Here is a 12,375-nt window from a genome sequence, read left to right as displayed (position 1 = left end):
AACTAGTTTGGTGCCTTTAGAAGAGCATGACAAGCATTTTTATTTCTTAGGATGAATATTCTTTCAAATTTTGTCTAGTATTTGTTTCCCTTGGGAAGGACTGTGGTAGGTGAGACAGGATCAGGAAAAGATTTTATCTGGTCTGTCTCCTAATACAGACACAATAGGATGGCTCACTGATTTCTTGTGGGGCATTTTTTTAAAGTCTAAAAGGGTGCAGTTCCATAGATTTGGGTTTAAATGTATTTATTTTACAGTTGTCTAAATCTTTCTATTCAAATGCAGTAGTCTGTACTAAGAATGATTCCTGAGGAGATGCATGAACAACATTTGCTGATGCCAGTGGTAGACAGAGTTTGATCTTCCCAGACCTGCTCTTGTAATTTACTGCAGTTTCAGGATTAACAAAAATATATCCCCCCACTGCTGCCAATCATATGTTTGTATTTTGTGCATGTTTTCTCTGTGACTCTGTGGACCACAGAACTGGATGCTCTCCTGTCCACCCTTCCCTCTGTTCTCCATGAGTTCTAAGAACAGATTTCCTGCACATAAGAAACAAGAAACTTTCCAGTGGAAAGCTTCATGATCTGATTTAAATTTCCTTCTTCTTCTTCTTCTTCCATTCATACAAAATTAGACCTTGTAATGAGAGAAGCATTTTCAAATGTGCAGTATCACAGACAATAATACTATAATATCTAAAAACAATATGTTCATAGTAATATTTGCTTTGGAAAAATCCATGTTTGCATCTTTAATTCTGCATCAGGGAAGAAGGCAATTAGCTTTATGCTGGGCTGTTCACTGTCACTGGTATTTTGTATCTGGTGTTGTATCATCCACACAGGATGTAGTTTGGGACTGGATCATCAATGAAGTTGGCTGAAAGTGGTTGTCATGTAGAGGTAGTCATTCTTCCATACAGATCTTTTTACATACATGGATAGTTCTGAGGCTGAGGTACAACGAGCTCAAAGAAGTAACTGTCCAGAAAATCAATTTTCTTTTATATGAACTATTAAGCCAGTTCAGATGAGTTCTTCCAGCACTGTTATTTCCTAGATCTGAAGATGTAGGCCACGTTTTGTGCCTTTTTTATCTGTCGTGCTGGGCACACTCACTTTTGCCTCCCTCTGGAGCTGAATGAGCCTTTGAGCTGAGCTTTGCACACTGTGTGCAAGCATGGACACCACGAGCTTGCAGACGGGGCCAATTGGAGGATATTAATGCAGGGCTTGGGAGTAGCAACAGTTAATGTTTGCCCTTCAGTATGTTTTCAGAGGTCATGCTGACCAAGTAATTTCTGAGAGAAGAGAAGGTTAAAGTCATCTTCTATTTCCCACTCTTTGGAGGAGGATTTGTTTCTCACTCTGGAATCTGTCAACATGACCTCCATCAGAGGATTTGACGAACTGCTTTCTCTGCCCCAAATAATCCTCCTCCAAGACCACCCTGTGTTAAGCAGGCCAGATAAATAACCCACGTGCCTAATTATTTCTTGAGGGTTTTTTAAGTCACTTGACATCTTGTTCCTCTTCGTCTGTGAACCTTCTTAAAAACAAGATGGAAGAAGACCATCTTTAACCTATCAAAAGAGTTATTTGGCAGGAAAACTACCCCATCAAGCTATAGTTTTCCAATTAAACAAAGTTAGTTTTATTATCTTCAAATTGCATTGGCTTTTAAATTTCTTTCCTAATTCTCCTGTATATGCTCAAAATGAAAATAAAAACCAAAAATCCCAAAACATCAACAAAAAAAACCCAAAAATATATTTAGAAATAAATTATTAACCTGCAGTGTAAACCAGGAGTTGTGATGATTCTTTTGTGTCCTAGAACATGCTTTCCCAAAGCCTTCAACAAGTTAGGAAGTAATGCAGCTAACATTGGGCAGCTAGGAACATATTTAATGGTGTGAAAATTAGCAGTAGTTGCAATCTATTACAGTGTGTAGGAAAAGGGCTTGACACATGTAGAATATCCTTTATTTCAGTAGCCCTTTATCAGGTCTCAAAATTATGTTGATTTGGTGCATTTCAGAGCTAATCAGTTGTGCTTGGTCCTCTTGACAGAGGGAGGGACCTCTTGCCAGCCAGGACATGCTCTAGAGGTAGTGATTATGCCTCTCTGACCTCCTGCCATCAGGCACTGTCCTTCCTTGTTTCTCCCCATGCTAAAAATAGTGAAACTGACCCCATTTATTCCTGAAAATGTTTTGTTGGGTTTTAAAGATACACAGATCCACCACTGGGAAAGTCCTAGTTAAGTTCTCTGAAAGTTATGGAGGCTCCCATTGATTTTAACAAGTGTTGGCTCAATCTGTAAACATTTGAAATATTTTCAACAAATATTGTTTCTCTTTTTATGTTTTGAGCTGAAAAAGTTCTGAAGTGATTTTGGTATGCTGAAGACTTATGAAAAGGAGGTTCAAGTTAAATAATCAGATTTTGCACAAAAGCATTTTGCACAAAAGCAGTATTGTGTTTGCTGTGCTAGCAAAAGTATTAGTGAGCAATTAAAAGTACTATATTCTGTAATTTGGTATGGTTGGGAAGGAGGGAAAGTTCATACAGCCAACGTAGACCTCTCTAGATACTTTGGAAACCAGTCACATTCTTTTTTTTATTATTATTTTATTTTTTATTTTTATTTAGCTTTCATCAATAAGGAAATAAACAAACTTAAATCCTATCAGTGGAAGTAAGCCATTTGCTTTTTTCAAAAGTTCTGCTGACCAAAAAAAAAAAAAGGGTGTTCAAGCTTCCTGCTTTTTTTTTTCAGAGAAAACATCAATATATGATCTTAAACATCTGTTTCCTTACTTCTTCATCTGTTCCCACACAAATTCCAAACATACTCTGTTTCTTCTCCCAGTGTCCTGTGGTTTATACATAACATCAACTGCATAGTTACTGTCTTGCTTCAAGGCTCTGTAACTTGAAAAAGCCAGTCAGTCCCATGTTTAACCCAAAGCCAGCAGGAGACAACACAAAGAAAGTATTTTTTCAGTCGTCATCATATAGTCGTGGAATATCTGAGTAGCATTCATCACCGTTTCTAGGGGCTTTATGACTAGAAAGCAGTATATGTATTTGGCGTCATATATGGTTTCCCTCAAGAATTTGTGAGTTCTCCTCTCCCCATCTCTCTGAAAGTTTTTAATAAGGTATTTTCTAAAAATTGCACGTGCATCCATACTGGCTTAAATTGATTGCTGAGGCAGGCAGCAGTGAGTGGGGGTCACAACATGTATCATTTGACTGTAGAAGGTAAATTGAAACACAGTGAAATACAGGAGCACATCAAAAAGGCAGCTGCAATTGCAAAATGTAACTTGCACTTAGAAGGTGAAAGGAGAAGTTACTCTCTTGGGAAGGTTGCTAGCTTTCACTTCAAAACCTGCAAGCTCATAATCAGTTCAAGAGCTGTGCTTTATAGTCTCTTGATCTCACTGGTTCTAGAAATGCATCCTTCATGGACTGAATGTGTCAGACTGTCAATCTAGAACAATTGTATAAGATTAGATTGTTCTCTTAGAAGTGGAAGAAATTCCAAATGTGTTAGAAATTTGGCAAGAGCTTTTAATGGGATTTGCAGAATGCTGTAGTTTTTAGTAGTTGAACATTTACTGACAAAGTAAGTCAAGCTTGTGTTTGAGAGCATTATCCTTATAAAATGCTGTTCTTCACTAATTATATTTTTGCTTTCTTTAGTCCTCGCTATGTGCTGCATTCTTGAAAGGTGTGGAGCACTAAGTTAATGATATTGCCTAAGGAATATTTAACGATATAAGTTTGAGAAAAAACAGACTTACAAGAAGGAATTTAATTATTTTCAAGCAACAGTCACATATCTTCAAAGCAAAAACCATCTGAGGCCATGGACACATAACAGGCTTACTCTTAGGAAGTCAGTCATACTGTCCCAGCTTTAAAGGGCTGCAGGCATATGACATTACACAGAACTGATTTATCATTTCCAGTGCCTGGACGGCTCATTTGTGGACAGCTGCCACAGTGCAGTTATTTCCCCGGTTTGTCTCAGATTTCACATCTGTGTTCATGTATCTATAGACTGAGTGGTTGGATAGTGTGATCAGGTCTAGTGTTGGGACCACAATTCACGTGTCAGGGAAGCAATTCAAGTACTAGGAAAAATGATTGCCTGTACTTGGGCAGTGGAATTCTATCCAAAGAAGAATACTTCTCACGTATACCACAGCTGGTCTTAAAAAAATATGATCCTGAATGATCTCAAGTTTCTTAATAGCTCAGGACGGTGTTTTTGAGTTGAACAAAAATGTTGCAAAGCACCAGAAGATTCAGAGGGACATGTCATGTAGAGAGAGGTAATTTCTGATACAGACAGAAAAAGGGGCTGCCAGCCATTTGCAGCAATTAAACTGGACCATCAGTCCAGGATGGGGAAGAATCCTTTGAGCTCTGCGTGCTCCATGTGCTTCTCTGTGCCTTAGCAAACATGCAGAGAGTTCATGGAGTTTCAGGCATTAAAGGAAGGAGATAGTGTTCATCTCCAGCTTTCATGAAAATCTGGACTCATTCTCTACACTGTATGGGAGAACCTTTCCCTCAAGCTAATTCAGGAAGATGATTTTGTGTTCAATTTCCACAAGTCTTTTTTTTCTTTTCTGAAAGAAAATTCAAATAGTGAATTTCAACTGGAATAATTTACTTAAAAATTAAGAACAAGGTGCAGCTAAGCAGCTCAGAGAAATCAGTAGTTATGTATGACATTGAAGTGAACCTTCAGAAGTGATGCCCATTTTTTTCTGAAATTTGATTTTTAGAGTGCTGATTTTACCAGTCTCACTGCAGATTTTTATAAGCTGCTCTCTTAACAGAGCCAAAAGGTGAGATGAGTAGAACTGATGTGTGGAGGTGCTAATATGATTGTGAAGGTGTCTGAATTGAGGCAAGAGGAAACCATCTGCTTGGAAAAACTTCATAAGATGTTTAGCACTTAGGTGAAAATTGAGTCAGTGCATGACTGTACAAAGATACATCTGCTTTGCACCTTGTCCTGAAGACCCTGAAAGAGAAGAGACAGTGTTTAAATTGCATGTTATTTCATGGAAGTTAAAAAGAAGGAAAGTAAATGTTGTTGCTGTCTTAACTGGACTGCTATGATTATTTTTTTCTGAAAGAATATTATTGCAGCATCACTCTGTGGTTCTTTTCTATGGGAGAGAAGGTATCATTAAACAAAAGACTATAGATACCTTACAGTTCTCCCTTCTGCAACTGCAGTTTCAAACAAGGTGTTAATTGAGATATTTTTACTTTAAAGGTCTAAACTTGCAAACTTACAAGGCCAGGTACCAAGATTAACCAAAGTTTAACAAAAAAGGAAATTAGACTTTTCCATTTTCATTTACTATTCTGGGGAAGAATTGAGTTCTCCTAATCCCTCTGGAAGTGGGTAAATAAGGACTAATGGTTACCAACCATACACAAAAGGAACTCCTACCCTTGATTTGAGCATGGGGGACTGCTTTGTAAAACAGACTAACAAATAAAGCTGTTTCCAATAAAAATTTCCTGTTTCCTCTTTAACACATTTGCCTGTTGTTTGCTTACACGACACCAAGAATAAAGACTTCATTGTACTTCTTTTTGGGGATTTTAGGGATTTGGGTGGAGGTTTTTAAATTTGTTTTGTTTTACTTTCTAAGAGGTTTTTGGGATTTTTGAGTTTTGTTTTTTTGGGTTTTTTTTTAATCAGGAACATTTAGAAATAATAGCACAATTTCTTTCTTGCCAGCGGTTTTTCGTACAAGAACCTCCTGCTGCTGGGGGAGGGCACAGGATGCACGTCTGAAAAGCTGCACATACATTTCTTGCTTGGAATGTATACTGAATGGTAGTTTATTGTAAAGGTTTTAACTGGCAAGGATGTTTGATCCAGAAAGGAAGTGGCACTGCAGGGATGGAGTGGGAAGGAGGGAGTGAGACCAGTCCTTTGCCTGCAGCAGCTTATCAGTTCAGCTGCCAGGTCTTCATCAGAAACTGCTTTGCAAATTGTGGCTGAAGTAGGACTTTCCTAAAATAGGTTGGAAAGCAGTGTAGAGTTCCTCTGCAAGTTTCCTCTCCTCCCTGTGGCTATCAGCTGACCCAAACCAAGCAAATGCTGTGCTTGACAGTGGGTTCATAGCTCAGATAATTATCTGTAACCTATGTCCCCTGGGATACTTGAACAAAGGCTGTTGAATACTCTGTCCCTTCTAAATGTTTTTAGAAGTAGTTGGAAAATCTGATTCTGGAAGGCCTGCTCTTCTTTCTTTTGTCTCTTATTATCTTGATTGCCCTTGATCAGGATGACAAGGACTTGCACATAAATATTCTCATGTCCACTCGGATATGAAACTGACAGCTGGCAAACCAAGAGTCCCAGGGCTAATGCTGCTGAGCTGGAAGCTGGAATTTGGAAATTGTGGGAATGAGCTTCTTCTTCTAGGGTAGTTTAAATGATCTGGCCAGAACCTCAGGTGTAACCAATGTATTTTATTCCCAAACACAGATTCCATTTAAGCTGTGGTAATAAACCTTTTACCTAGACAAGCTCTCAGCTGTTTAAATTTCTAACTCTTATTGTGGGGAAGCTTGTTCAGTGTACTCAGCTTTCTGTGCACTTATTCAGTGCACCTTGGGCTGGATTCTCCCTCTATTTTGATCTGCCTGAATTTCACACACATACACAGTTTGGTTCATACTCTGGCTCATCAGTAGCCAACAAGGCTGAGATAGGGAAGCTGGGTTAAAAAATTACCCTTCCCTTTGATCACACCACACAGGAGTACAGTCTAGGAGGAATCCTGAGTTTGGCCAGCTGGAGTTGAACAAGTCCCTCTCTTACCCATTCTTTGTGTGGGTGGAGATGACATGGAGAGAGCCCTGCCCTCAGGGCACTCCCTGGCCCCTTGTTCAAGACAGTACTCCAAATTCTTCACCCTTTCAAGGGCTGGCAGAAGACTTGCATCCCTTTGCCCTTCCAGGGCTTACAACAGGGCTTGCAGCTTGGCCTATGGAAACAGGGCAAATTCAGCTTTTAAACACTTAGCACTGTCTTGTACCCAATCCTAGGCATTTATGTAGCCTAATCGATGGACAGGTGCACTTGTGTTTTGTTTCTGCAATTCTTGTGGACAGATAGGAAAAATTCAGGTGTTTCGTTGCCTAAACTTCTTGGGGGATTCACAAAGGTATTTTGAAAGCAAATATGCCTTGAAAATCCCAAAGGTACATGGGTGCCCATAAAATGTAACTTCCACATAACTGGCATATACATTTGCAGAAAAGATACACAAAGCCTCTATGGTGAAAAAAGTCCAGTGAATGCATGGTCATCATTTTCTAGCTCTAGAAATAATTTACAGGTCATACATCTGGGGTGCTCAGTAAAGGATCTGTGAACAAATATTTAAACACCTTGAAGAGTGCCTGTAGTAGTAAGGAATCTGATGCTTTTTCAATTGCACTGCAAGCATCTCCCTGCATTTTTTGGCAAATGCTTGTTATCTAGGATCAGGTTTTTTTCCTGGTTTTAAATCAAGTAAAATTCTCATTCAGTCCAGACACTTTTGCAGAATTGAGCTTAAGATTCTGCATTTTATTTTAAATACTCTTAAAAATTAGTTGCAAATTTTTTTTTTGCTTTGCTGCTTTAATTGCTTCTAAAGTATTAATCTATGGTCTTGTTTGTTCTTGCTTTAACCGTACAAGTTTCAAATATATTTTAGAATTTTTTTTTCTTCTTTATTAAATTTCCCACGTATTTCCTTCGCATACTGAAATTTAAATACTACTTGAAGCAAAACTTTGTAGTCATTTGCAACTGGAATTGAAGAATGCCTTTTCTTAATCAGTAGCTAAGTCAATATGTCTGTACGTGCTTGTTCTCATGTGGTCCCATAACCCAAAGGTGAAGCAAACAGAAGTTGCACAAATGCCTGCTTGTCCTGACTTCAACAGGAGTGGATTTTTAGATGTTTATTTATCTGGAATGTTGTGTTTTGGCTCACCTTAACCCCTTGGTTTGGATATGTGTCTTAGTAAAGTAGTTTGGCAGAGCACAAATATTTTAACACTATTGTAGCAATTTGGAAAATGAGAGGGGGTTGGAGACACCAAAATGTGCCTGCCATTTCATCCAATTTGTGTACCTATGTCGCGCTGGGAATATTTCATAGCATGACAAAATCTTGTGATATTTTGCTTACACTGTGTTTGGCTTTTCAATGCCCTGTATGCAGTAACCTGTATTTGGAGCAATTCTGAGCTGGCCCCTTTGTGCATGGTTTCTGCAGCAGGTAGCCAGAGTATCCTCTCCAAGTAGGTGGCAAAACTGTGTACTGAGTTGTACATAATGAAGCTTTTGTTTCCTGGTCTGTCAGGAACAGTGAATATTATCAAAGCCAGACAAACTTTAATAGTTTCTGATTTCTCATTGTCTGTTTGATCAGTTCTAAGCAGGGAGCTAAATTCCCAGTAGCACTTTATTGAATTTTTTGAAGAACAGAATCATCCCAATCCATTTCTTTAACACTTGGAGAATACCCTAAGTACCTTTTATATTTTCCTAGTTTGAGCCAATAGGATAACATATTCTTTATCTCTACTTGTATTAAGTAACAAATGAATTTATGTGTGATTTATTCACAGTCTAGTATTCCTTTCTTTCAGTGTAACATATATGTGTGTGAATAATTTTCTTCTGAGGCATGCTGTTTTGGGCAGTGTGAGGGAAACCTTCCTGTAATACACCAAGTATACAAATACCTTGTAGACTTCCAGTGAAACTAGGTTCTTGTTGGGTAGTAAATATGTGCTTGAGTGAGCTGCAGTACAGTGTGTCAGTTGTTCTTGGGCTTGAGTCTGTCAGTACTGTCTACAAGGTGTTAAAGTGCACAGTAATGCGAGCTCTGCAAGGAATTTCTGTTGAGACAAAGTAGTTGTGCCAAGAGGACCATAAGATTTGCTGAACAAACCCTGCTCATGTTGATTGCACATTGTTTTTTCTAGTGTTAACAGATACTGTACAGGATAATCCATAATTGCTGCAGTTTTCATTTGTGCCTGTTTCTCTTACTATTAAAATGATGAGCTGTTGATAAATAGCAGTTGAGCATGAGTGACTTTCCAGAATCTAAGATTTGTCTGATAGTGAGAAGAAAAGAAAATTGGGATAAGCAAACATGTCTCAGTTCAAAGTTTCTGGAAACCTTTGTGCTTATTTTGCAGTGGGGATAGTAGAAGTGGTGGAGAGGAAGTTTTTTCTCTGCTGTTCACTAATCAGAGGCTGATTTGTTTCTGTCCTCTTTCAGAAATCGAGGCCAAGGAAGCTTGTGACTGGCTGAGGGCTGCTGGGTTCCCGCAGTATGCCCAGCTTTATGAAGGTAGGCACCTGAACTCAATCTTCCCCCAGCAACTTTTGGACAAGGAGATGTAGTATTCACCAATAAATGAGATTCAGGGGCACCACTGATGTTCCAGTACATAAGATGACTTTTAGGGACTGGGCTGCTCTCTGCTATGCACCACACACATAGAGGTACCAAACCCAATGTGACTCTGAAGCACACAGGAGTTTTGAATTTGTTTCAGGTTTATAGTTTAGTCTGAATTTTCCAAACATCATCACAGAACAAATGTAAATGTTATTCCTGTGGTACTAACAGTACTACTGTGGTACCACTACTCCCGTGGTGTTAAAACAGAAAGGAACATAGTCAGCCACTGCTGCAAACCCAGTCTTGGAGAAATGCAAAAGCTGTGTATAGCTCCAGTGGCCAACTCTCCTCATGGAACAGTAGTAGGAAATTCTGCATATGCATGGGTACATCTGTATGCCTCATGATTCCCAAACCCTGTGTGTTTTTTCAGAATGGTTTGGGTTGGAGTTAGACACAGGCTTACTGTGAAGGGAAAAAGATCATAAAAGCTGTTGTTGTACAGATGCTCCTCAGAGCAGCTACTCAGAGGAGTAGCTGCCTCCTGCAGTCACTTGTCCTTCTCTGGGATGAATTCATTTTGTGTGTCTGCTTTTACAAGGTTTTGCTCAATTAGAGCTATTGTCTTCAATGCCTCTCCAACCTACTAAAAACCTGCAGGTTTGGCATATACTCTGATGCAGAGTATCATATAGAAGTTTGTTTTAAAGTGGGACATCCTTTTTGTATATGTGTATTATTGTTCAGAATTTGCCCCCACACCACTTAAAATTACTTTTGTTGTAGTGAAATTATTATGCACTCTTAACTGCCTCTTAATTTTTACGAAGCAAACTCCAGCTGCTGCTTGTAAGAGCGAGCATAGAAAGTTCATTATTTACAGTGAATAACTGCTGAAAATTACAGCAAATGCTGAGCTGACCTTCTTGAAAAATGATCTTGTTTAGCTTTGATTTGCAGCTGCATTGGCAATATGAGATGATAATAGCACTTTCAAAAGCTGCACTTGGCAAAACTTTTCTTTGCCTGTTCAGAAATTAAATTTCCTTTTATTTTTAATTTTTTTCTTTCCTTTTTTTTTTTTTTTTCCTGTGCTAATGCAGATGCCAAGTTTTTCTTGGGATCTGGAACTGTACTTCCAGTCTTTCTTACAACTGAGACAAAACTTGCAGCTGAATATGCGGGTTTGTGGGTGTCTTTATAATGCAGAGTCGTAAATCCTCTAATAAATTACTTGCATTCAGAAAACATGTCCTACCTGTGTTACAATTGCCCTACCTAGAGATTCTAAACTTACATGAAGTTTCTATTGTAACAGCATGTCCTGTCTACATCAAAAGGACCACAGAGGTGAGAGAGAAGCAGTAAGAGGAAGGCCAGCCGCACTACTGAAAGGACAGCTGTCCTTACTGAAAAACAATGTACCATTGTCCTTTGCAAGCCCCCCTGGCAGCATCAACAACAGAGCCAGCAGTAGCATAGATTAAGCATTTAAAAAATGGTCTTATACAGGCTAGAAATTTCTTTCAAGTCACCTCTCTCACTTAAGTTCTCACACGTTCTCTTGTTGACATCCTAAGATACGACTTTCCCAGTGGAAAAACTTACAGCAGCACTGCTGAAAAATTGTGTTGAATGTGCTCACCCTCTTTACCTGCACTTTTTACTTAAAATAATGAAGTGGAAACCTGTGAATCCATTTGGTATAGTACAAGAAGTACTTCTGAGAAGTCACCTATATGGAGTGTTCCCATGCAGTGCACATTTAATGTGGAAGATTAATCAGTGAACCTTTGCCAGTTGCTTTGCTAAAACCAGTTTTCTGTAGAAAATACAGAATTTTTAACATTTCACAGAATGTTTCATAATTTGTATTCCTGAGGCAATTGTAGGAGTGGATACCCTGTCCCTGGAAGTGTTCAAGGCCAGGCTGGATAGAGACTGGTGTAGTGGAAGGTGTTCCTGTCCATAGCAGGGTCCTTGGAACTAGATGAACTTTAAAGTCCTTCCAACCCAAACCATTCCATGATGCTATGAAAATAAGGACATAGAATTCATTTCTGTTGTTATAGAAGATTAATTAATTTCATAGAATTCATAGAGTTCATCTTCTGTTAGAATAGAAAATACCTTTCTAGAAATTAATGTCAGTCTTAATTCTTTTCCTCATTCCAGCTTATTCTTCCCAGTCTATAGAAATTAAAAAATTCATAAGCAATTACTTGGATCAGGAAAATTGTGTGCAACTGCAGCAGTCTGTTCATAGATTGTATTTCTGTGTGCCCTGAAGAACCAGCAGCTTTGGGTGGGAGTTTTAGCTGTGCAAGGAATGCCAGATCAGGACCTGTGTGACAGTCAGGAATCTGTGGAGTACAGTAAATAATATATATGTGTTTGCTGCTTCAGAGCCGTAGTAAATTTTCAGCTCTCTGCCAACATTGTTTCCTCCCCCTCACTCTCCCAGTTGTTTACCTAAATAATCTCCTAAGGAAAGGAGGCAGTATGGTCTCCACGCATCTTGGCTTGCTTTCTTTTCAAGCCGTATCTCATTAATGAAACGGTGTCAAACTTTTAAATAGCTTAATTAACAGCTAAGGAGATTCAAGGCTTTTTTGTCATTCTTTCACAGAGTTTTGGCATTTACTGGCCTTTTTTCTTTAATGTGAGATATTACTACTTTGATGGAGATTGCATATTTATTTTAAATAAAGCTAGCCTGAGTTAGTTTACACTTCTGGTGTCAGATAGGGAAGCTTACATTTGCTTTTCCCATCTCCCATTCTTTCATCTCTGCTTTAATTACTTTTCCTCTATTCCGTGTATGAACTTTCAGTTATCAAGGCTACATGTCAAAAATCTGTAGATGAAAAGGAAGCACCCCTGACATTTGAGGTGATAGCATGT

General features: G+C 38.7%; 1 protein-coding gene across 7 annotated transcripts in view; it reads left to right on the top strand.

Moving 5' to 3' along the window:
• The window catches only part of DLC1 (DLC1 Rho GTPase activating protein), a 212,089-nt gene that overhangs the window by 177,559 nt on the left and 22,155 nt on the right, over nucleotides 1-12,375 (top strand). For all 7 annotated transcript variants that reach the window (XM_086888499.1, XM_086888497.1, XM_023925165.2 and 4 more), the window contains one exon: nucleotides 9,346-9,417. In XM_086888499.1, the coding sequence (XP_086744625.1) occupies nucleotides 9,346-9,417 (72 nt within the window). The remainder of the gene's footprint in view (nucleotides 1-9,345; nucleotides 9,418-12,375) is intronic.

This window comes from Cyanistes caeruleus, chromosome 5 (assembly GCF_971803275.1).
Source record: "Cyanistes caeruleus chromosome 5, bCyaCae1.hap1.1, whole genome shotgun sequence".
NCBI lineage: Eukaryota > Metazoa > Chordata > Aves > Passeriformes > Paridae > Cyanistes > Cyanistes caeruleus.
This window is presented reverse-complemented; position numbering and strand designations above follow the sequence as displayed.